At 45.6% G+C, this 25,502-nt stretch overlaps 2 protein-coding genes across 2 annotated transcripts in view; one reads left to right on the forward strand and one right to left on the reverse strand.

Moving 5' to 3' along the window:
* AVEN (apoptosis and caspase activation inhibitor) overlaps nucleotides 1–8,342 on the forward strand; it is a 181,616-nt gene extending 173,274 nt beyond the window's left edge. The window contains exons 4-6 of the mRNA XM_034994887.1: nucleotides 4,084–4,179; nucleotides 6,770–7,130; nucleotides 7,854–8,342. Coding sequence (XP_034850778.1) covers nucleotides 4,084–4,179; nucleotides 6,770–7,130; nucleotides 7,854–7,969 — 573 coding nt within the window. The 3' untranslated portion in view covers nucleotides 7,970–8,342. The remainder of the gene's footprint in view (nucleotides 1–4,083; nucleotides 4,180–6,769; nucleotides 7,131–7,853) is intronic.
* Nucleotides 8,343–8,448: 106 nt separating this feature from the next.
* Nucleotides 8,449–25,502, reverse strand: part of RYR3 (ryanodine receptor 3) — a 508,260-nt gene continuing 491,206 nt past the window's right edge. The window contains exons 93-103 of the mRNA XM_034994885.1: nucleotides 24,683–24,813; nucleotides 19,931–19,973; nucleotides 19,324–19,451; nucleotides 18,855–18,915; nucleotides 18,410–18,556; nucleotides 14,109–14,243; nucleotides 12,887–13,043; nucleotides 11,753–11,817; nucleotides 11,291–11,391; nucleotides 10,961–11,012; nucleotides 8,449–9,409 (exon numbers count right to left, since the gene is read on the reverse strand). Of these exons, the coding sequence (XP_034850776.1) occupies nucleotides 9,314–9,409; nucleotides 10,961–11,012; nucleotides 11,291–11,391; nucleotides 11,753–11,817; nucleotides 12,887–13,043; nucleotides 14,109–14,243; nucleotides 18,410–18,556; nucleotides 18,855–18,915; nucleotides 19,324–19,451; nucleotides 19,931–19,973; nucleotides 24,683–24,813 (1,116 nt within the window). The 3' untranslated portion in view covers nucleotides 8,449–9,313. The remainder of the gene's footprint in view (nucleotides 9,410–10,960; nucleotides 11,013–11,290; nucleotides 11,392–11,752; nucleotides 11,818–12,886; nucleotides 13,044–14,108; nucleotides 14,244–18,409; nucleotides 18,557–18,854; nucleotides 18,916–19,323; nucleotides 19,452–19,930; nucleotides 19,974–24,682; nucleotides 24,814–25,502) is intronic.

Here is a 25,502-nt window from a genome sequence, read left to right on the forward strand (position 1 = left end):
TCTAGGACAAATTGCAAACAGACCAACGGAAGTCATCAAGGAATACAGCGAAAGCCAGACAACTCCCATTTCAACTCCTTTTGAACCATATCGATGATTAGAGAATATTTCAGTTATCTTGAGAGTTTCAAATAATTCTAAAGTTCTTCATGCATCAGAACGCTAAGAACTTGTTATTTACTCAGTATTTTATTAGATGCAACTATTCAAAGATGAATAAGACCGAGACCATGCTTATTCATTGCCTTAGCACAGTGGCTGATACGTAGTAGATGATCAGTAAATATTTACATAATAAATGAAAAAGAGTGTGACATACAATAAGTGGTGTCCTCAATGAATCAAGATACTACTGTGGGGGCCACTTTGGGCTGGAAGGGATTGAGAGCAGCACCATGGGAAAGAGAGTGTCTGAATGGGCCTTGGTGGGTCAGGGTGATCCTGGTTCGTCCTATTAAGTGATGAGAGCTGAAGACCAGCTGTGTTCAGAGTCAGGATGTAGCTGGAGTGCAGTGTTCCCAGAGGAGGCTTTAGGGGTAAGTCTGGGCCAGGTACTGCCAGCAGTTTGATCTTCATTTTCTTCTGGGGGGACGTTTAGCATGTGGGTAGGAGCACAGACCTTGGAGAGACAAGCCTGAGTGTGAATCTTAGTTCTACGACGTAGGCGAACTTCCTTCCTTCTCTTGTGTTCTCTTCTGTAAAATGGAACTAATAATAGAATATAACTTGGCGTTATAATGAGGATTACATTAGATAATAAATAAAAGCTCTTTAGTGCAGTTCCTGACATGTATGAAACACTCACAATTAGCTCTTAATCCTACTCTTATTTGTTCACAAAAGTTTTGTTTGGCAAGAAAATGGAAATGGCTAGATTTGACCTGAGCAATATTGGGAAGGAGGGATCGAAGAGGGAAGAGGCGGGAGGCAGGGAAACCAGTTAGGAGCATATGTTTTGGGCGAACTCAAAGGGACGAGGGCCTGGGAGTGTGGGGAAGTGGGAGTGGAAGATGGTTCACTGATAGACGGATTTTAGCACAGGACGAGCTAGACTGTGTCACATGTGGGACGTGTAGACAAGAAAGGTGTGCAGTGGCACAAAGCTTTCTAGCTGGATGGCTAGGTGAGTTGGTGAAGCCATTAATGGGGCACAGAGAGGGCAAGTTTACTTTGAATATTTTGAGCTGATGTATGGGTAGGACACATCCAAAACTAAATTCCTCACTTCCTTGTCAAAACCTGTTCATGTCCCCCTTAACTCCTCACAAGGTTCTGGTTTTGCTTGAGAGAGAAAAAGGTGACAAGAAGTTTGGGAAGTATAATGGTCTGATCAAAGGCTATTTTTTCTTTAGTTGCAAAGTGGACTTTCTAGCAGGTTCTTTGTCTTACACAGACACTGAGACTGAGAGTCTAATAAGTAATAAGGTTCCTGGACAGAGGGGACAGGTTTTCACTACCCAGACAAAGTTCTGTGCACACTGACCTCAGAGAATTTGTTCTAATTAACAGTCAAGGCTGGCTTCCTACTGCCAGCCTCAGGGTATGCAGGAGGGAAGGCATCAGGGTGTCCGGGCATCGCAGGTCAGGCTGCACGCTCCGACTGTGAGTGACCATCAGAGTTGGCCAGATGGATATGGAGACTAGGTTCTCCAGGCAAAAAATAACCTCTCGATTATTTTAAGACATAGCAAAAAGCTAATTTGTGGTTATTATTCCAATGAAGCCTATCGTTAAATTCACACTTTACTATGACAAGCATTTCACCTCAGCTCATTTTATATGTTAGACCTTCAGCTTTAGCCCTTAAGGGGAAAGACCGGTGGTGAGGAAACGAGTCTTCTTCGAAAGTGGCATTTGATGGCAGGTTCTAGGCTCCAGGACTCCTGCAACTCCGCCTGCTGGTTTGAAGTGTCTGCCCAGCATCATGGAGACTGTGCAGTGTGTATGGGGCCTTGGATGGTGGGTGGGAATTAGAAATGTGGGGGGAGGAGACATTCCAGGAGCAGACACAGCTAGATGGCCATCATTCAGAATGTGGCCAGAAGCACAGCCTGGCCAGTCCCTTATCTTTGTGCAGCCACGCCTACTTTTCGTTGTTGTTTTTTTTCCCTAAGATTTTATTTATTTGTCAGAGAGAAAGAGAGCACAAGCAGGGGGAGAAGCAGGCTCCCTGCTGAGCAGAAAGCCCGCCATGGGGCTCAATCTCAGGACCCTGGGATCATAACCTGAGCCGAAGGCAGACGCTTAACGACTGAGCCACCCAGGCGCCCCTACTTTTCATTGTTGAGGATATACCTTGAAGTCATGTTGCACGTAATGCCAAAGAAGGCAGAGGAAGCGTGGCCACTTTTAGCCAGCCCCCCCCGCCCCCAGACACCTCAGCGGTCCTTCTGTCTGGGGAGCTAAGAGAGCCACAGGTGAATGGTGGGCAGGCACGGCAGAGGTGAAGTCCTTGCTCTTTTATCGGCTGAAAGAAGGGGGTCTGCTTGTGTGCAGATAACCTGGGCGGGAGGGAGGGTGAGATTTCCAGTGTATAATGTGACAGCTTACCCATGGATTAAGCATTCGCCATCACACCTGTCTACCGGGTTGAGAGAATTTCTCCAAACTTGAAAATGAGGACTTGGCCACCCTGGTCTGATCACAGCCTTAAGGTGCTGAGTGCAGGGCTCAGGAAAGGCCTGGAATGCATATTAAATTTCTCGCTTTCTTTCTTTTTTTTTTTTTTCTAAAGATTTTATTTATTTATTTGAGAGAGAATGAGAGACAGAGAGCACGAGAGGGAAGAGGGTCAGAGGGAGAAGCCGACCCCCTGCCGAGCAGGGAGCCCGATGTGGGACTCGATCCCGGGACTCCAGGATCATGACCTGAGCCGAAGGCAGTCGCTTAACCACTGAGCCACCCAGGCGCCCAATTTCTCGCTTTCTTGTCAGGGCTTTGCCAGCCTCCATCCTGTTCCCTAAATACACTGTGTTTTTTAGAAGTGAGTTCCTTTTTTGCCAGGGCAGGGGCCACATCTGGTGCTGCTGACGTTGCTTACCTAAGAGCCAGCCATCTCGGGAATATTTCAGAAGGGCAGTTGAAAAGCCACATCGTCCCTCTCATTCCTCGTGTACTGCTCTTGTGGGGATTAGGGGTTACAGTGGGTCCGGACTGAGTGTTAGGCTCTTCCTGAGTGCACCATCCCCACTCACTGTAAACCCATCTACCCAGGACATTCCAGACATTGCTGCAGTGGAATCCAGACTGACCAGGTGACCCTTGGCTTTTCTTCTAACTCGAAGCCAGTGATTTTACAATAAGCTGTGTTTCCAGCTGGGCCTGGGAGGTCTTTGGTAGACGAGGCGGTCGGCAGTATCTGCCTCTAATGTGAGGTCATTATAGCCAACTTTTGGTTTATTCTTTCTCTTGGGTGGCCAGGGCACCGGAAAGTAGCCGTTAGACTGTCATCAAGCCCTGAAATAATCTGGAATGTTTCCTCAAATTACTGTCCATTTGGGAGGTCATTGCAGGGATAGGACTCACGTCCATGAATGGGAGAGGAGTCAAGGGAAGCTTTCCGTGTTGGCCTCACACAGAGCGCTGCTAGCTAGCGGGCAAGTCTGGCCCCTGCTTTCTGGCTGGAACAGGAGCATCTACCTCCCAGGCTCCTTCGGCTGTGCTGATCAGCCCCGTCTCGCTGCTTAGACAGCTCTTCCCTCCTCTCCCCAAGGCCAGCCGTCTGAATTGGAGGGGGAGGGGTCCACTTCAATTCCATTAAATGCTTATTTTTCTTTCCATTTGCCAGTAATTCCCGAAGCATCTATAGCTTCCAGGTTACTGTTCAGTCTTGATGTGGGGGTGATTGCTGCCCTGTTCCTGCTCTCACAGTGTGAACTGTGGCTCCAGAATGTGGCTTGGGTTTTGCTCATCTTAACACCGCGATGATAGAAATAGCAACCATATCAAGTGTGATCTAGGATAGGACTTACTCTCTGCTAAAAGTAATGTCAGTGGATGGTTTATTTACTTCTGTCATCTGCTTTTTTATCTCTAAAAGGTCATTTGTAATCATCACCTGATATGTGTGTAATTTTTTGTTAGAATTCAGCATTTTATGTGGACTGTGAGTCACTGGTTCGAGCCCTTCAAGAACTGCCTCTCTCACTCCGACTCAATGTTGCTGCCGAACTGGTCCAGGTAAAAACCCCGACAGGATCTGTCAGCTGGTGCGGGTTAGGGCAGATGAAGAAAAAGAGTGAAAAATGTCACTCTGCAGGATGCCTCAGCATCAGCTTTTCCTTTGATAAAGCTGAGGCTCTTGTATCAAGGTATCATTTTGAAAGTTTTAAGGGAGAATCAAATAATTTTGAGTCTTTTTTTTTTTTTTTTTTTTTACATTTTACATGTGAAACATTTTGAAGGATCAAAGGTAATGGAATTGAATGAAATGTAAAGTATAAAATCTGACTGGTATTTTACTCAAAAATTAATGTGCCAGGCTCTGTGTTTAGCACTAAGCAGACAGTGGTGATCAGACAGACATGGTTCTTGATCTCATGGAGCTTAATCTACTGGGAAATGTGAGTATTGGTCAAGTTATCCAATTGTGGTATGTCCCATGAAGGAGTGTAGTGTGCTATGAGAATATATAATAATGAACCTGATCTACTCTGGTGTGATTAGGAATGGCTTTCCTGAAGGGGCGTCAGATGAGCCGAGATCCAGAGTATAAAAACATGTGAGTTGGAATTTCGAGAGGAGCGACCCAGTCAGATCTGCCTTAACACGGCTGCTGAGAATGAGGATGCCCAGGAGCATTCTGGCTGCAGAATGGAGGGGGTTGTGGGAACGGGTGGGTGTGTGTGTTGGCAAATGTGCGGGGGCGTATACCCACCAGCGGAGACTGGGTCACACCAGGAGACTGCTGCAGCAGGCCGGGGGGCAGCGTACGTGGGACCAGGGCGACGATGGTAGAGACAGCAGAGAATTGGACTTGACCAAGATGTACTTCAAAAGGAAAATTAGCAGGGCTTGGAAAATACTGGAAATGGTGAGCAAGCAGAGAATTATCCTTGGCCTTCCAGTCTGTGCAACTCAGCGCTGGGGTGGTTATCAGGAAGGGGGAGGTTTGGATGTTATGGGTCTGTGCCTCTGAGCTATCAAAGTGGAAATACGAGTCGGTTATAGAAGTCTCTAGTTGAGAATGAAGGGCTAGAAACGTAAATATACCAGGGTAAGATAGCAGCAGATGAATGAGCTGACAGAGGGGGAGGCCCAACAGACCACACCAGAGCTACTTCACAATGTAACTGTGGCTCGACTGCATTTTTAAAAAAGTGAAACCCTGGGCAGTACTAATTGTAAAGAGAACCCCAGCAACTGAAACGAGCCACTTCGTGCTGCAGCTGCATGTGTTGCTGCACTTGAGCAGACGCATGAATTGGTTACCCACCCGACTCTTGTTTCTGTGGCCCTGACTGGCCCCCGGTTTAGGGCAGCAAGTAGAATTCAGGGCTGGGGGGCAGGGCAGGGAAGTAGAGAGGATGGCAGTTGCCTCTGACGGAATCACCATGGAGCTTTAGGAAGGTTTGGGGGTGTTTGGGCTTTTCTTAGTGATTGGGAGAGCACTGCTTTCCCTGCCGGGTGTCCAGAGATGTTCCAAGTCCTGACAAGCGTGGCTGGGGCGCGTTCCCCGCGGCACGGTGAAGGGTTAGCACAATACGCCAGGGAAACACCGAGCTGAAGGTGATGGGGCCTCAGGCAGAAAAGGAAGCGCTGTGACCATCGGAAAGTGAGGATTTGTGTCAGATGTAGAGCAGTTATTCTCAACTGTGTACGTCAGAATCATCTGGGGAGTTAAAAACAAAAGCCACGTGAGACGCCCACATGCCAGCCTTGTCTTGCACACTGACAACGACGGAGGACTGTTTGTGTGGAAAGCCATCCTGTTTGAAAAGCCCTGAGGAGTTATTAGCACACTGGATCTGCTCACGATGCTTCAGCGTGCACATAAGGGGACAGTGCCTCCGCCACGGGTTGAACCTCATTCTGAGGTTCTACCCTCTCTGCCACCATGCTGGTCACCCCAGGCCTCCCTCCAGAACAGAGCTGCTCAGCCTTAGCCCTACATTACAGTCACCTGGAGAGTTAACTTGTTAAATTATTGCAGAAAAGTGCACGCATAAATATATGTAACCGTGGAATCAGCGTCCAGATCAAGAATCAGAATATTGGCAGCACTCCTGACGCCGCCCGTCCGCCGCGTCGCTACTTCCCTAAAACCACTCTCCTGACTTCTAATAGTAAAGATGAATTTTGCCCGTTTTTGGACTTTTTACAAATGTAATCAAATAGTAGGTTTGCGTTTGTGTCTGGCATTTTTCACTCGAATGTTACTAAGAGTCGTTCTTGATGACTCTGTCCCTTCACCTTTATTATTAGTGCATGTAAGTACCGTGCACAGATCTGATTTGCTAATTACTTCTGGGTGCATTTTACAGGTGTTTATCGCCTCACAGCTCTAAGCATACGTACATTCACCCAGACCTGGGGTACTGCCAGTTCTCAGGGCAGTTACAGAAAGACATGCCCTTCTGATGTCAACTCTGCAAAGGCACAGAGCAGAGGTGGGCAGAGGGGGAGGCACGGCCCTGTGGTGTTTCAGTGAGGTCACCCCATTTACGCCAACTCAGTAAGGAAGGGTTCTGGGGCAGGGGGAACCCTTTGTGAACTTCCTGTCTGAATTGAATTTTCTTACTCCACAAAGTTTGGCTTGCTTCTCTTTCAGACCACCCTTCCTTTAGAGCTTCCTCAGGTGAAACCAAAGAGAAATGAGGAAGGCAAGGGACTGGGGATGCGGTTAAAAGGGCCCCTGGGGCCTGGAGGAAAGGGCTCCATCTCCGAGCTGAAATCGGCCGCGGCTGGCTGCCCCACGTACCTGGATAAAGATGGCCCAAGCCCTGCTCCCTCACAGGGTTCTCAGAAACCCAGCACCCCACTGCAGTCAGCAGCGGACCACTTGGAGGAAGAATTAGACCTGCTGCTTAGTTTAGATGCACCTGTGAGAGACGGAGATAACATCGCACCAGACCAGACCTCTCAGGACCAAGAATCTGAGAAAGATGGGAAGGTGGCCCAAGAAGAAAAAGGTATGGCTTCCATTTTATTCCCTATCCATCTTCTCTTTTGTGTGCCAACAGCCCCACCTGCGTCACGTCCCTCCCCCTCTCCACCAGCGTCTGACATCGATCTGCCGCTGTCCGCTGACCTTTCTGACAGCCTGCCTCTCAGTCGCTATGCCAGGCTTGCAGAGCTGCTCCCTGCCTGATTGCAGTATTAAACCCGGGGCTGCCGCTGGACCGGGCGCTAGAAAAAGGCATCCGGATCCTTGTCGCCCTCAGCTCTGCAGCAGCAGACCTTTTAATCGACTTCTCCAGACTTCTGGCTTGCTATTTCGATCTTACTTTTGTACGAAAGAGCACTTCGGCCTCTGTGCGTGCCCTGTGAGCCCGCGGGCCCTCTGCTACAGAGAGGCCGAGGGGGTCTGCTCCATCCCTGCACTGCACTGGAGAACCTGTAAGGACTTCCCAGGATTGCTACGACAGTAAAAGAAAATGGAGCTGCTGGTCTTTTTAGAAAACCAGTGAACTGTGACATTCAACTTCAGAATAAATAGAAGAGCAAATCTCTACCCCATTTACTAATTTGTTTAGCTATTAATTACTGTATCCTCTAACCATAATAGGATGTTTCCTCTAGTTGTAAGCACAGTAATAATCAGGGCTGAATTCTATCATGGAACAAACCCCAAGGAAACCGTCATCCTCAATTTTGGGATTAACGTGAAGTTGTTAACGCTTTTATTTCCCCAGGTCCTGCAGAGCTCTCTGTGATGGAAGAAAAGAATGTGGAATCTGAGCAACCATGTACATCAAAAACTGTTACTGAGGAAGAGCTTGAAGACTGGTTGGACAGCATGATTTCCTAACATGAAAGAAAAAAGAGGAAAAAAAAAAAAGTGCCTGAAGCAAATTTTGATTGCCTTGTCAGTAAGGGCGGGCCCAAGGCTGTCCTTCCAGAACAGCTGGTTTCTGAGCATGCCTCGAGCCAGTGTGTTCTACCACGCTTGCCGCAGTGAACGCCCAGCTCTGGCCCACGACATCCGAAACTATACATCTAAGAGGCTCGTTGCATTTGTTCTCTGGCTTAGCAATCTAATAGGTTCCTCGAGGGCAGGGGATGTTATGGTTCTTATTTCCAGCCTCCTTCCTTTCCATGTTTACAGCAGAGCAGGTGCTGCTGATAGAATAGCAACAAGGCATGCATTTGTGGCAAAAATAAATGAACGCTGGTCTATGGAATTCCTTTCTTTCTTGGGTGGGGTGTTAGGCCCTTTGTCTCGTGTCCCTTCTTCCAGTAATCACAGGACGGCTGTAGAATCATCCAGAAGAGGTACATCACCCCAGATTGGTGTGTATTACTTTATTGCAGTGGGTACTTCCTTTGATGTAAGGAGATTCACCTAAACACAGCAGCTCCAGTACTTACAAGGGAACCATAAAGCAGTACTCAATTTGGCATAAGATTGAAATTTTTCTGGATTTTCAGTACAGTACTTCTAATAACAGCAGTTGACAAGCTGTTACTGAAAAAAATGATAGGAATAACCTTCAAGTGCGGTTTCATAAAGACGGAAGATCAACACAACTCATTAATGGAACTGTCCGTCTGGAACAGAAACATAAAAAATTTGCATAGCTATATCTAAAGAGATTTTAAGGCACTTAATCGATATTTCAGTGTCGACAAAGTGTTGGGTGTGTTTTTCTATTTCTTTAACTGCTTAAAGCTTTTCAAGCTGATTCTGAATACATTCACTAGCAAGTACCATGGGAGAAATCTGACTGCAGTTAAAATGATTTTTTTGTAGTTCAGACCATGAGTCACTAGTGGATACTGTCATGTGATATTCAAGTGTTTAAAATTTCAGTATTGTGCATTGAAGACTTCATACTTCTAGTCCTTTCCTCAATGACATCATTGCAACAACTTAGTTCCATTAGAACTGAAAAACTTGAAGGTATTCTCAACTAGTTTCCTTGATTTTTTGCCATCTTTCAACATTTTGATAGGTTGTCTCCCCCAGGGATATGTCCATTAGGCACAAAAAGCCAAATCAATCCCAAAATATCACATAATTGTAACAAACACTTCCTCTTGTAAGGGAGGCATTTAGAATAGGTCACATTTCAAATATTTTGCAGAACTGTAAAAAGGATTTAGTTCCCTGGAAGTTGACCGTCCAGAATTGTGGAGTTTCTTTCATTCTGATTTATCCAAGCTGATCTTCATATTGTTTCCGAAAGCAGTCACCAGCTGGGAAGAAATCCCAACACCTTTCTTGGTACATCTTCCAGACGTAAGATTCCTGAAATAATGGGAACAAAGGGTACTTCTTTTTAAACCACAGTAAGCTTAAACCCAGGTGGTTTTTACTCCGTAGGTCTCCCTTGGGGAAGGGTGATGGGTCCCAACTAGTACCTTCTTCCTTGCTCTGTTCCCAGCCCAGGCTAGTTTAGGAGCAAAAAGTCATTCCCCAAAACACTGAACACAATGTAATGATTCCAAGTAAAAATGCTTAAAGATCTAGCAACAGGCTGATTCTATGCCATTTGTAATTGGTAGAAGGCAGAAGAACGCACAATGAAGGGATAGTGAGTGCTGGCTCGGGCAGATGCCTGGAGCATTTGAAGGGAGATCTAGAACCAGTTGCCTCTCAAGTGTCTGAGCTGTGAAGCGGTCCCACAGATCTGATGCTGTTTGAGTATTAGGTAACCTATCTTTTCTTCCCTTTGTTCTCTTATCTCTGCATTTGTTTCTCATACTTAGTCACGGAATCCCTTTTGACACATACTTTCACTCATACTACTCACACCTCCACCTTCCCTGTGTCACCCACACATGAGGTGGTTGTCTTTCTCTGGCTGTCTCTCACACCATTTTACTCTCTTTGTTAGAGCCACCCACTCAGCTCCTCCTTGTCTTTTTCTCTGTAATGTTCTCCCCACCTCCAGCTCTTCTACTCTGAAGCAGTAACCGTAAGGGTTTAGAAAATGTCAGTGTTAGTTGGGTAGGATAACCAGAAAGTCTTTAGGGAGAGATTGGAGTTGCCTGAGAATATTGGCTTCTTAGGTCACACGGAGATGGCGGAATTATGCAGAGGAAAAATGTACGTTGGAGACTAATGAAGTCATCTGTCTACTTCAGACTTCCTGTGCTCTGTTGAGTCTCAAGACTTCAGAAACGGAAACTCCTAATGCAGGGGTATGATTCTTTTATTTTATTTTATTTTTTTAAAGATTTTATTTATTTATTTGAGAGAGAGAATGAGAGACAGAGCACGAGAGGGAAGAGGGTCAGACGGAGAAGCAGACCCCCTGCTGAGCAGGGAGCCCGATGCGGGACTCGATCCAGGGACTCCAGGATCATGACCTGAGCCGAAGGCAGTCGCTTAACCAACTGAGCCACCCAGGCGCCCCAGGGGTACGATTCTTTTTTTTTTTTTCTTTTTTTTTTATTCTTATGTTAATCCCCATACATTACAACATTAGTTTTAAATGAAGTGTTCCATGATTCATTGTTTGTGCATAACACCCAGTGCTCCATGCAAAATGTGCCCTCCTCAATACCCACCACCAGGCTAACCCATCCTCCCACCCCCCTCCCCTCTAGAACCCTGTTTTTCAGAGTCCATCGTCTCTCATGGTTCGTCTACCCCTCCGATTTCCCCCGCTTCATTCTTCCCCTCCCGCTACCTTCTTCTTCTTCTTTTTTTTCTTAACATATATTGCATTATTTGTTTCAGAGGTACAGATCTGAGATTCAACAGTCTTGCACAATTCACAGCGCTTACCAGAGCACATACCCTCCCCAGTGTCTATCCCCAGGGGTACGATTCTTAAGACATTTTATTTCTCACCTGACCCGTGTGTTCTGTTTCATCTTTATTAATCAGATACATCAGGAAGAACCTGGAACGAGGGGAAAAAAGGTATAATAAGTGAGAAAAAGACAATATTATTTTGGTTCGTCTTTTTGTGAGGAGAAATTCTTTTTACCATTCCCAAACCTTGGGCTAAGTGTACTTGTGAGGAAGCATTTCGGCTACCTTTTTCCTAACTGCCTCTACTTTTTCAGAGAACTAGGCAGAAAGGGCACACACAGAGGGGAACCGTATGACATGACTGTTTATTTTACTCTCCCGTTCCTTCCTCAGCCACTGTCCCCTCTGTTGACCACGGATACTCACAAATAGTTGGCTAAGTTGTGCTCTTGTAACGTGTGTATTTCAAAGCCATGAGGAATCGCGTCAAAATAGTCATTGCCGATCCCACAGATGAAACATTTCGTCTAAGACGAATAAGAGAAGCAGTAAAGGCGTTAGCACACGCGACATTACAGGCAGGTGGGAAAGAGGTGATGACCTCTGATCGAACGGGGAGACCATGAAAAAATATTTCTCTCTTTAATGCTGCTGGCCGTTAGTCCTCTCCTTCACAGTGTCACATCCTTAGCTCCTAGCTAGTGGAGCAGGGTGGAGGCGGCAGGCCGGGGAGGATGAAGCAGAAGCCAGGCCCAGAGGACAGGCACAGCAAACAAACTTTGTCAGTCACTTGCCTAAGACTGGCCCTATGTAACTGCAGACCCGAGTGTTTAAAAAACGCTTTTGCTGTAAGATACAAAAATGGAGTTGGAGCTAGTCGAACTTTACCTCCATATCTTCTCGCACTTGTTCCTGCTGGTCTCTTAGCTCTCCAAAAGCATCAATAATAAGACCTGGTATTTTAAATACAAAGACAGATAAAGTGTTTACAGTCATCTGTTTCGGGGCTCAAGGTAGAGGTTCAATGGTAGAGGCCACATTGTTTTGTGCAAAAAAAAAAAAAGAATTATCAGGCCAACTCAGTAAAGCAAAATCAGAAAAAAATCGTTGTGTTTTCAAATGCTGCCTCCTGGCTCACCATTTCTCAGCCTTTGTCTTACTCCACCTTTCTGCAGTGCACAATGCTAGCAGCTTACTCCTCGACCCACTTGGCTCCCCCCAGTCCATCCCTGTTCTATTACGGTGCTTGGCCACTCTCTTTTCAGTCTTCCTTGTGGGCTCTTCCTCTTCTCCAGCTCCTTAAGCATTGAAATAGATCAGGATTCCTCTTCAGTTTCTTTGTTTCTCCTTCCGGAGAGTCTCCTCTACACTCAGATTTTTGAGTACCACCCCCCAGCGCTGATGGATCCCATTTGTATTGTTTCATTTTTGTATATTTATTTTATGTGGACTTACTATATTTATTATTTTCCTCCTATTCCATTCCTGACTTGTGTCTTGAAAGACCTATTACAGTTAACGGCTTCTTAGCCCTCAACACCTGCATGTTTATAGGTACCTCACCTTGGCATGACTCAAATTCATCACGGTCTTTCTCTAGTTCCTGACAAGCTATTGACTAAAATATCAGTACCCCTCCCCACAAAAGAAAAAACCTGTCACTCTTTCACGGTTCCTCTCTCTGCCCTTTCACCACCACCTTGCCTGGGAGGACAGGCTGTGGGACCAGACCAGCCTCAGGAGATCTCTAGGAAGCAGAGTGAGAAGGCGATAACCAGTTCCGAGTGGGGGATGAAGAGAGGTGTGGGGGGGTCCTCCATTCAGATTTTCTGGTTTCTTGTGTGTCTGGGTGTATCTCTGGCTTTATGTCTAGCCACTTGAGTGCATAGTAGGTGCTCAATAAATTTTTGTCGAATTAACTAGTAAATGAATGTACAAACCTCTCTAGATAATGTCATAGATACCGAAAGATAAAGCACTAGGTATAAGCCGTGCTCATACTTAATGTAACTGGCAACATACCCTGAATGATGGCCAGCAAGATGACAATGACGAAGAAGAAGAAGGTAATGTCAAAGACAATGCGGTACATCTCATAAGGGTCACCAGCAGGGTCTTCAATTTCGTCGCCAATGCCTCCTCCGGCTCTCACTCCCACGTACATGTGGAACAGGTAACACTGGAGAAGAAAAAGAATGGCAGTTCAGGTCAAAGCCACAGGGTTTTGTTTTCAGCAAGATGGATGTGAGCTCTTTTGCGAGGCAGGGGGAGGGCGCTCCTCGGTGATGTCAGTCCTCACACAGCTAGCTGCTGTCCTCTAAGCCCACTGGTCAGGGTAGGGTCTCGGGAGGTGGCAAGACTTGTTACACTTAGCCTTTAAAAGATATTCTTTGCTCATTTAAAAGAAAAAAAAAAAAAAGGTTTGAACGATTTGACACCTACGAGGGAGTTCATGTAGGGCATGTGTAAGTTAAAACAACGCTGGGCCCTGATGAACATGCATTCGCCAGATGGGAGTTTGCCTTCATTTAGAGTGCCACCTCCGGAAAAGGCCTCCTCTCCTCCTGCATCCTCTGTGCACCCGGGAGGGCAGGGATTCCTGCCGTGTCTGCGGGAAGACTTTTCCTCCTCCGGGCTGCATGTGTGAGCCAGTGTAGGCATCTGGGAGCTGGATCCCAGAGCAGGGCACCGCCCTCTGTCTGCCCTGCCTGGTGGGGTGAGGTGCAAAGGGAAAGGCAGTGACTGGGGAAAGGCAGGGGAAGCGTGGAGACGCGGGCCGGTCACACTGGTGCTCTCCCTCTGCTAGCTCACCAGGAGCTGCGCCTTTCCTGCCCACAAATGGCTGGCAGGACAGGAACCCCTCCCCCCTCCCCCCTCCTGCTGCTCTGACGGTTTTTCAGATGATAGTGGTTTTTCTGAAAGAACCCCATCAGGCTTGTTGAAATAAATTGAGCACCAGTTTCATGGGACTAGACCCCCCAGATCTCAGAGACAAAGGACCAAGGCTTGACTTCCAAGAAATTTAGATGCAGGTCCATTCACATTCAGATAGAGGTAATTTGCCTCTTTAACACAAGCGTGGATGGATGAGACCCCCCCATCCCCCTCCTGCTCTGCAGTGTGCTCCTTCCACTTTCCACCTGGGCTTAGACTAGTGCACCTGCAACCCGTCTCCCTCCATCTGGCTGTCCGGGACACTTCTCCCTGTATTCTGTTCTAATCTCTGTTGGGGGCGGGCTCTCACCGTCATCATGTCGTCACACTTCATATCGGGCTCATCGTCATCTTCACTTTTGTTGTAGAACTTGCGGAAGAAGTTGAAGGCCACCACGGTGTAGAGGTAAACCACCACGGCCAGGAGACCGACAGTCAGAACCAGCTGGGGGTGGGAGGGAGACAGGAGAAAGAAGGTGAGTCTTCTCCACTCTTGGAGGTTCTCAGGAGACTCCAAGGTAACAAGAAAGGTGAGGTGGGAAGGGGACAGAGGAGGGGTGGCAGCGAAGGCGGTCCTTATGGTGGACAAAACAGCCTATGGGGAGAAGACTGTAATGGTAGTGGGGGTTGTGGACTAAATTCTGTCTCCCCCCAAATTCCTAAGCTCCAGCATCTCAGAATGTGACTGAATTTGGAGATCAAGCCTTTACACTTGATCTTAGCCAAAAGGCCGAGAAGCAATGGAGATCAGGCCTTTAAAGAGGTAAATTGCAATGATGGATTTAGAATGGGCCCTGTTCCAGTCTAACTGGAGTTCTTACGGACAGATTAGGACACAAAGAGACGCCAGGAGCTACAGGCACAGAGGGAAGGTCAAGTGAAAAAGCAAGAGGGTGGCTAGGTGTAAACCAAGGAGAGAGGCCTCCGAAGGAAACCAAGTCTACTCCCACCTTGATCTTAGACTCCCAGCCTCCAGAACTGAGAGGAAATAAATCTGTTGTTTAAGCCACCAGCCTGGGGTTCTGTGATGGCAGCCTGAGCAGATGCATACCCGGGCTACGGGACTGGGCCTCAGCAATGTAAGAAGGGATTTAAGGATTGAACAGTGACGGTGCCAGGAGGGTGCCCTTGCTTTTTTTGCAGAGAGAGCCGTGAGTGGAGAATTAACAATATGGCTCCTACTCTAACGCTGCTTCTAAAGAAATGAAAGGTTCTTGGACTGGTGGGTATCCCTACAGTACATGTTTTCATCAATAACCATGAGTGGATAATTGTCATAGCTTTGAGGCCGCCATAAGAATTATTTATGATGGTTTAGCGAAGTGACATTTTTCATAATCAAGAAATCTGCCTAGAACCATTGTAGGGGTCATAGGGCATGCTTATTTCTTGGCTGGAGGAAGTACTCTGAATGAGGATGATGCGGGATCTGCTCATCTGGCCCATATGAGGGACTGGGGGTTGAGCCGGAGCGATGAAGATCACAGTCATTATGAAGATAAGACCTTTGCTCTCGAGTTTCAGGTTGTTGCACAAAAGGGGGTAGGCATGAGTACTGAGATAAATACCAGAAGAAAAGTGTTCATTCTTTGAATGATGAATAATAACTTAGCAAACCTCAGACAGCAGACCTCACAGAATGCAGTTGGTTTTAGAAACAGAGAAAAAACCTGGGCTTTGCACCAAGGAAGAAATGGGCTAGTTCTGCCACTTAGCGGCTGTGTGGTCTTGGGGGAGACACTTAGCGTCTCTGAACTTCAGTTCTCTTATCTGTCAAGTGAGCATAACATCTACCTTACAAGGTAGTTGTGAGCCTATCACAGTCCCGGGCCCATGGCACAAGCTGGGCACAGTTGTTTTTTGTTTTGTTCTGTTTTACAATCTTGCCAGAGTTTATTTAGCAAGCCCATATAAGAAATTCATTGTTTAAGCTTTCCATTTAAGGTACATGTTTGTGTAATGTCATTAAGCTAAGTCAATAAAAACTGACGTTTCAATATCTGAGTAAAGGGGAAGGAAAAAATTCTAAAAGAACATATTGCAGAACTGGTGTTCCACTGATCACACTTTGGGAAACACTGCCTTTATAGGATCATCAACCCAAACAAGAAACATTGACTATTGCTACTACCAGAAACCTAGAGGAAATAAACCACCCTAATACCTGATGATCTAGCACCTTTTATCTTGTAGAAATTTTTCTGAGTAGAGTTGACAATGTTACAGAGATGCTGAATCACCACATTGTACACCTGAAACTAATGTATGTTACGTGGTGCTCAGTAGAAGTGTAGCTCCCGTCTGTTACCATACAATGCTGTTGGAATACCACTGACTATCTTCCCTATGCTGAGCCTTCTTCTATTACCACAGCTTATTCATCCCCTCACTAGAAGCCTGTGCCTCCCACTCCCTTCACCCATTCTGCCCAAACCCCCAACCTCCTTCCCTCTGGCAACCATTGGTTCTCCATGTTTATAGATCTGATTCCAACACCTTTCGTTTTAGAACAATTAAAGGTCAATTTTGACTTTATTTTTTTCTGGTTGGAAACCCTATTTTTTTAAGGTGTACAAGGTGATGATTTAAAATATGTATACATTGTAAAATATGCCACAATCAAGGTAATTAACATATCTGTCACCTCACATAGTTACAATTACTGTGTGTGGGGGGGACTGTGAGAACACTTCAGATCTACTGTCTTAGCAAATTTCAAGTACACAATACAGTATTTTTAACTACAAGTACCATTCTTTACATTAGATCCCCAGAATTTATTCATCTTATAGCTGAAAGTTTGTACTCTCTGACCAACACACTCCCTTTTCCCCCATCCCCTGGCAACCATCATTCTACTCTGTGGTTCTAGGAGTTCAATTTCTTTAGATTCCACGTATAAGTGAGATCATACAGTATTTGTATTTCTCTGTCTAGCTTATCTCACTTAACATTAATAGTCTCAAGGTCCATCTATGTTGTTGTGAATGCCAGGATTTCCATTTTTTATGGCTGATTAATATTCCATTGTATGTACATACCACATTTTCTTTATGCATTCATCCATTGATGGACACTTAGGTTTTTTTTTTTTTTTAAAGGTCTTTTTTTTTTTTTTTAAAGATTTATTTATTTGAGAGAGCGAGAATGAGAGAGAGAGAGAGTACATGACGGGGGGAGGGTTAGAGGGAGAAGCAGGCTCCTTGCTGAGCAGGGAGCCCGATGCGGGACTCGATCCAGGGACTCCAGGATCATGACCTGAGCCGAAGGCAGTCGCTTAACCAACTGAGCCACCCAGGCGCCCAACACTTAGGTTTTTTTCCGTGTCTTGACTATTATGAATAATGCTTCAATGAACATGGGAATGCAGGTATCTCTTTGATATAGTGATCTCATTGGCTTTGGATATATACCCGTAAGTGGGACTGCTGGATCATGTGGCAGTTCTAGATTTAATTTTCTGAATTTTCTGAGGGTTCTCCATAATGGCTGTACAAATCCTGGCACATTTTAACTTCTTTCTCTACTCCCTCTCCTACACAAAGGTTTAGAGATGGGAGGGAACTCATGTCTCATTTATGAAGTTGCACGTAATGAGGAAAGAAATGCTAAGGAGTTTGTTGACAAAAGGAGCCACTAGAGGATTTTAATCAAGGGATTGACCCTGGCAACACTGTAGAAAACAGACTGGAGGGTGCCTGGGTGGCTCAGTTGGTTGAGCGACTGCCTTCGGCTCAGGTCGTGATCCTGGAGTCCCGGGATCGAGTCCCACATCGGACTTCCTGCTCCGCAGGGAGTCTGCTTCGTCCTCTGACCCTATCCCCTCTCAGGTGTTCTCGCTCTCTCATTCTCTCTCTCTCTCAAATAAATAAATAAAATCTTTAAAAAAAAAAAAAAAAGAAAACAGACGGGATATAGAAGAGGCTGGACACAGCCATGTCTATGTAGACAGATACAGATGCAGACATGTATGTGTGTGTATATATATATATATGTCTGAGTGATTGCTTTTTTTTTTTTTTTAAGATTTTATATATTTATTTGAGAGAGAATGAGAGAGAGCACATGAGAATGGGGAGGGTCAGAGGGAGAAGCAGACTCCCTGCTGAGCAGGGAGCCCGATGCGGGACTTGATCCCGGGACTCCAGGATCATGACCTGAGCCGAAGGCAGTCGCTTAACCAACTGAGCCACCCAGGCGCCCTGAGTGATTGCTTCTTAATCAGAAACATGTTTCAGAAGTACCCGGGGAGCTTCCTAATTGCATAGCCTACTTACCAACCCCCAGGGAATGTATCAGATTTGTGGAGGAAAGGGTAAACCAGGAAAGGTCTCCAGAGCGATTCTGATATGTCCATCACCTCCTTCCCTCTCCCTTTTTCCTGGCTGATCTAAATGTTCGGAGTTTCTACATCAAGGTCTTATGTCTCTTAAGTGATGGCTACAGTTCTGCAGTAACAATCTACTGGTTCATGTGTCTGGCCAGGAAAGGTGTACTATACACCATGACACATACCTTCCTGCCATACACTAGTGTACCACATGTTGTTGGCTTTTTTTCCCCTATCCGTATCTAGGCCCCTCCTGTTCTGCACAGTACAAACCCCAATACCTGCTTGCCATTGTGAGTTACAGATGACAGAATAGTCCTCAGTGTCTTGAAGCCCATTGCGATGTCCAGCAGATGAGCAGCGAAGAAGAAGTTGTTGTAGTGGCCCAGGACTGACATGGTTGTATACCAGGCAAGGTAGAGAAAGGACTGCGGAGAAAGGACGGACAGGCGATTTAGCAACCTTTCAGGCATTCGTGCCTCATGATGGGCCCATTCAACCATTTTTTCCCCTGGATACTGAGGAGCTGAGGTGCCGCAACTGGCCTAAGAATTGCCAAGTGAAACGCCTTCCACCAGTGCTGTTCCCCCAGCACCGGGAAGGCCCTCCATCTTTGATAAGCGAGCACTGAATCTTCCTGGCACCCACCCTAGCTTGTGGCCCTGTGGCATCCAGTGACATAGATTCCGTGGTACAGAATCTTGTTTTTCCGGGTGCCATACTCACGTTGTCAGTAAAAACAACTCCCAGCTTCCAGATATGGTACTTCATGTCAATGGAACTCAGCCTAAAGGGGAACAAAAAAATTTTAAAACTTATAAATGTCAGACTTAAGTGTTTAATAAGGGGGAAATTAAGTTTTTCCTCTCAGGTTTAATAATCTAAACACGGCTCTGAGCTTTATCAAGTTGTATGTGTTCCCCAAGAGACCGAGAACGGTTGAATCACACATCTTGAAATTTTAATTAGTCTTTTTCTTTCAGCTCTAACAGGCATAAAAGCTGATAGGTCTTTAAATTTCTTGAGGCCGTGTTCTCCCAGTATGTCAGAAGCTAGAAGAAAACCCCTAAGCCAGACCAGAGCCTGAGTGCACATGGGCGTGCTGCAGGCCTTCCCTCTGGCAAACTGAAGAGAACTGGAAAAACAAAGGATCCACTTGGGCCAGACTTGGGATTTGAACCCCTAAGCTCTGTACCATGACACCAGAGAGGCCGCCTCTGCTTTGCTCTCTTCGACTGGGCTGAAATCAAGGGCATTTTTGTCCAAACCCAGGAGTTCGGCAATGCGTTCTGCTCCGTAGAGATCTCCGTACTTGTTGATCACCTGGAGAGAGAGGACGACAGAGTGAGCTCGGGCCGCGTAGCACGATGCTGTCTCTGGCCCCAAGGTCTTCAGAGCTTCCCTATGCTCTGGGCTCTTTCAAGGGGGTTGATGAAGACACGATTCAAAATGCAACAGGAAAATAAAGAGGAAAAAAATAGCCCCAGGAGAAAACAGAAACAAAAGAGACCAAGTGAAAACCGCTTCTCAAGCTAATACCTTTTCGGATGGGAGAAGAAAACTAGTATGCAGAAAGTAGTGATGGTGTTAAGCTGTTTAGGGCAGAGGAGTATAGGAATGGAGCCAAAACCTACATATGTTCAGACAAAAACCCTTCTGTGACTTACTCTGTTCATGATACCATCATAAAAGCAACAGCAGGTTTCTTCATGTTTGTATATGTAGAACTTAAAAAAAAAATCTACATTTCTTTGGTGGTCATGGAAACCACCTCCCCACCCCCACCAACTGACAAGGCATACCTTTCTCTTGACAAACTTGTCCCAGTAGTTATTAGGAAAAGATCTGAAAAAGAAAGTGAAAAGGGGAGGTTCTTAACATCAAGGCAAACACATCAAGAAGCTATGAGATCTGTGTCTGGATCTAGGATCTCCTTGGGTTTTGTCCCGCTCATTCAAGAATTCAGACTGATTGAAGCTCAGAGTCACCACAGATCTAACTGATCGATGGCCTTGCTTCTTTGTGTTGGCTTCTGAAACACCTGGAGAGCCACTCTGCATTTTCTGCCTCAAAATTATGGTAAAGAGTCAGGATTTGTGATGGTAGACTAGACAGAAGCAGGTACATGTTTCTTGATCCCAGTGTAACTAGAAACAAAACCCTAGAGGAAAACACATGCATTCAGGTTTCATTCACTGAGTACCTAACTTCGTGTTGGTACCCAGGGCAGGTGATAGGGATACAGTGGTGGAAAGTGTAGACAAAGTCCCTAACTTGATGACATTTCCAGTATGGGAATCCCTTTAGTTCATGTATGTGGGGTTTTTCTTAACCAGAGTGCTCTTCCACTCTATTCTCCATCCCTATATAACTCCTGTGGGGTCTGCTTTTCTCAGGGAATCAGATCCCTCTGTCTTTTGGAGGTGGTTCCCTCTACCATACCATCCCTAACCCCTCAGAGGAATGTCTTTCCTCAGCCTAGTAATTTATACCAGCTCCACTGCAAAGAGTTTGTAAGTGTTAAAAGTCCAGGAGGAACTGTCACTTTCAGGTATGTTGGCAAAAACCATTTAAGATATTTTTCTCCTGGGGCACCTGGGTGGCTCAGTCGGGTAACCATCCAACTCTTGATTTTGGCTCAGGTCATGATCTCAGCGTCATGAGATCACTCAGGCTCTGTGCTCAGCGGGGAGCCTGCTTGGGATTCTCTCTCTCTCTGCCCCTCCGCACCTTGAGTGCTTGCTCGCTCGCTCTCAGAAAAAAAAAACAAAAACAAAAAAACTTTTCTCCCTTCCACAATGATTGATCTTTCCTGGGAGAGTTCCTTGTGAGTCTAGATTGCAGCCAAGGAACCTCTGGCCCTTGGTGCATGCATTCTTAGTTCAGTTTTCCTTAATTTGAGTCCATTCTTATTGACTCTGGAACACAGTAGTCTCCTATAAAGGCCATCCAAGCTGGTAGTAAGGAAGTGAGGACCTCCCTCTATTCAGGGACCTCTCAGAAGAATAACCCTCAGCAAATGCCACTTCCCCAACAGGCTGACAATCTTTAAAAAAATTTTTTTTGCAGGGACAGCGGGAAGGGGAAAGCTAAAGCAATTTCTTTGTTTCAAACATCCAAATGTCACTTAAAAGCAAAAACGAATGCTGAATTTACAGAGTAAAGTGGTAATAGATTTTATCGCTGGAGTCATGGAAATGATTATTTTGATTTTCTTCTTTGTACGCTTTTCTACTTGATTTTTTTTCATGTATTACATTTAGAACCTAAAATAAACAAAGCAAATAAAAAAATCAATCCAGGCTTCCTCTGTCCACACTAAAATCTCCTTTCTCTTAAATCCCTTATACAAATGGTCCATAATGTACAACTCAGCCATGGTCACATTTTGTCCTAAGTGGAAAATTCCACAAGTGATGCCACAGGGTCACTGACTGAAGGTTCCAGGCAAGACCATTTCACAGACATGATCTTACCTTGGTCTGAGTATTCTTGTCCCCCCGACTAGGTATGTAAGCTCCTTGAAGGTAGAAAACATAATTTTACTTGATAATAATCCTTAAAGTGTGAGGTAGACAACAGAACCTCCAGAAGGGAAATGTATCAGTAAACAATACTTATAGGGGCGCCTGGGTGGCTCAGTCGTTAGGCGTCTGCCTTCGGCTCAGGTCATGATCCCAGAGTCCTGGGATCAAGCCCCGCATTGGCTCCCTGCTCGGCGGGAGGCCTGCTTCTCCCTCTCCCACTCCCCCTGCTTGTGTTCCCTCTCTCGCTGTCTCTTTCTCTGTCAAATAAATAAATAAAATCTTAAAAAAACACAAAACACTTCTATATATGAATGGTCAAAAATAATAATACAAGATGCTCAACCTCTTTAGAAATGAAGGAGATGCACAGTGAGATGCTATTACACACCTACCGAATTAGCACAATTATCTGAGTATCTTAACAAGTGAGGCAGAGGCAGGGAAGCAGGAACTCACATACAGTGATGGTTGGAATGTAAATCAAGACAAACATTTGCATCTCCTACTATTATGCAAATTCCTTTCCTGGTCTCTACTCTAGAGAAACCTTTTACTGGAGCCTCAGGTATAAAAGTGTTCATTGTCCCACTGTTTGTAAGAGCCAGAAAGTAGAAACGGTCCATTGTCAGGAAAATACATGATAAACACTCATACAATGGAAAATGCTACAGTTTTCAGAATGACCAAACTATGGCTATACACATCAACATGGGTGAGTTCCCAGATGCAGTGTTGAACAAAAGTATGACCGCATAATGCATATAGCATAATTCCAGTTCCATAAAGTTCAACAATAGTCAATGTGAAAGAATGCTTCTAGGGACACATACCTAAGTGGTAAAAGAATGACTATCACTAAAGCCAGGAGAATAGTTAAGTGGGGGTTGGGGAGGTTATGATCAGGGAGAACACCCGGGGCTTGGAAGCTATGAGCAAGGTTCCATTTTTAAAACCTTGTAGTTCATTATTAGACTTAAAATATACATTTTATATATATATATTTTTTAAAGATTTTATTTATTTATTTGAGAGAGAGAGAATGAGACAGAGAGAGCACATGAGAGGGCCGAGGGTCAGAGGGAGAAGCAGACTCCGTGCCGAGCAGGGAGCCCGATGTGGGACTCGATCCAGGGACTCCAGGATCATGACCTGAGCCGAAGGCAGTTGCCCAACCAACTGAGCCACCCAGGCGCCCACATTTTATATTTTCTTAATAGGTGTATTTAACAATATAAAAATAAAAGATAGCTCTCTTTGATATATAGTTAACTGTAAAAAGTAGGTTACTGCAAAGCACTGCATGTACTATGATGCCATTATTGTGGAAAAAAAAGATCCATCTAAAAATTTTAAAACAGCTATTTATGCATTTCTCTGCTCATGGACATCTAAGCCACTTCAAATAAAAAAACAGCAAAGATCCTTGTTGGGACGTTTCAGTGTACTCGGCTCATTAACTCCTTAGATACTTATATTTCTAGATCTTAAACTGCCTTTTTACTGGGACTTTTAGGCCATATCACCTGTGTCACAAGCAGTGCTGATAATTGCAGACAGCTGACCAATTATTTAATAGTATCCAAAATTTCTGTGATGTGATGACAAAGGGTCAGAAACCGGGGTTTGTAGTTTGCCTTATTTGAGGGGATTGGCAAGGACCTGCATGCAGCAGGGATACACTTTCGATTTGCATGCTCACTTCCCCCCGCACCAAGAGAAGAATCTTCCCATTCTAGAGACTATTTTATTTTATTAAAGATTTTATTTATTTATTTGAGAGAGCGAGAATGAGAGTACATGAGAGGGGGGAGGGTCAGAGGGAGAAGCAGACCCCCCGCCGAGCAGGGAGCCCGATGCGGGACTCGATCCCGGGACTCCAGGATCATGACCTGAGCCGAAGGCAGTCGCTTAACCGACTGAGCCACCCAGGCGCCCCTCTAGAGACTATTTTAAAGAGCTCAGTTGTGCCTTTATAGAGCTGCCTCCCTCGTTTGCCTGACCATCTTTGGATCAGGAGCGATTTTCTTCCCCCAGCAGTCAGGGTTGTTGTTGGCAAACGTGCACAGTTTAATTGGCACAGCTAAGAGTTTCAACACAGTCACCTCTGTTTACATATCTAGCCCTGTGGCTCTTCTCTTTCGGCACATTAATTTATCTCGAAACTCTCATTTTCCCAGTTGTGAACACGTCGGCGTTACCTTCACTAATGGTGATGGCCATTTTTTGAACGGGTAGAGAAAGGGAATGACGAAAAGCTTGATGCCTACCACGTGCCAGGCACCGTACCAAGCATGTAACATACATTCATCGATCCTCCCGGACTTCAGGAGGTGGTATTCTCATGCCTCTATTAATGAAGGGGAAATCGAGGCTCAGCAGGCTTCATTACCTTGCCCACAGACAACTAAGTGACAGAGCTGACCTGGTCTTCCACCTGTGGCTGGAGAATCCACGCTCTTTCCCACCACGGTACCAATTATACACTTGCCTTCCAACAAAGCAGGTTGCGCGCCACAGGTGGTCACCTCCCCCTCTCCCCCGCCCTGATGGCCCTATTTTAACTGCCCAAGGAACTGCCTACCAAGTGATAATGGCAGGAGTTCTATTACCAAACAGGCTACCTGTCTGAGAAGACTTCAGTGGGGTGCTGTCATGGAACCGCTGTGCCGTATGGGAGCTCTGGAGAAGCTGATCAGACGATCTCAGAACCCCCGGGCCAGGGAAACATTCTGTATGGCTTGAACGTGGAAAACGAAGTCATACTGTACTGGACCATCTGGTCTTAATTAAATATGCTTAGCACTCCCTGATCACATCCTCTGTCCCCCATTAAATGCTTATAGATAGACACAAGTGTTTGAGGGGCAACAGGCTATTTTACTAGGAAGGCAGTGGAGAAAATAAGTCCTAGAAACCAGAAAAAAGGTTTATATTAATCAGTCTCCAAAGCTGGTTAAGAACACATCATTCTATTTACAGTACAGACTCCTTTTCCTTTTCAGGATGGTGGTGAGGGGTGACACTTACGGTGTGTTGATTACCAGGCGGTCCCACTGCCCCTTGATGTCATCTTCAGAGGGCTGTTCAGTGATATACAGGCCATCGAATTCCAGCTTCCTGGCAATTTCTTTTTCCCTTTTGAATACCACCAGAGGGACCTAGGAGTGGGAAGGCATTGGTTACTCAGAGAAGGCTTTCTGATTACAGCGCCCTCTCCCAAGCATTCCCCACAAATTAGCCTTTCCAACTTAAGGGCGGTAATCTGTCTCTCACTTTCCCTCTCTCACTTTTTTAAATGTATTTTTTTATTAATCGCTATACCCAACCTGGGGCTTGAACTCATGACGCTGAGATAAGAGTCACATGCTCCTCCGACTGAGCCAGCCAGGTACCCCTGAGGCATGAATCTCTTTGCAGTAGGATTCTTAGGGTGCCTAGGTATAGATCTAAAGCCAAATAAATCTCTCTCACTCCTTTGGCTAATACGCCTCCTTCTCCAAAAGGTGGTTTCATTTGGGCCACCCTTCAAGGTTTGGATTGAATAGGTGATAGTAATACAAACTGGACTCCTTGACTCATCCTGGGGAGAAGGCCATATTTAGGCCAGTTCCTAGGCCAAATAGGTTAGGTCCCCTAGGACTCCTAGACTAGAGTTGAACCAAGACTTAGAAAGAAAAGAACTATTCTAGAGTGGATTGGGCAGCCACAGAAATACCATGGAATGTTCCAGCCCCCTTCAATGGCTATGGTCATATTCATTTCATGGCATTGATGTTTGGTTGATGAAACATGGTTTGCTAGCTAGGAGGAGAGGATTCACTGGGCTCTGTACAGTCTTTCAGTATTG

This window comes from Mirounga leonina, unplaced genomic scaffold, assembly GCF_011800145.1.
Source record: "Mirounga leonina isolate KUSES-001 unplaced genomic scaffold, KU_Mleo_1.0 Mir_91, whole genome shotgun sequence".
NCBI lineage: Eukaryota > Metazoa > Chordata > Mammalia > Carnivora > Phocidae > Mirounga > Mirounga leonina.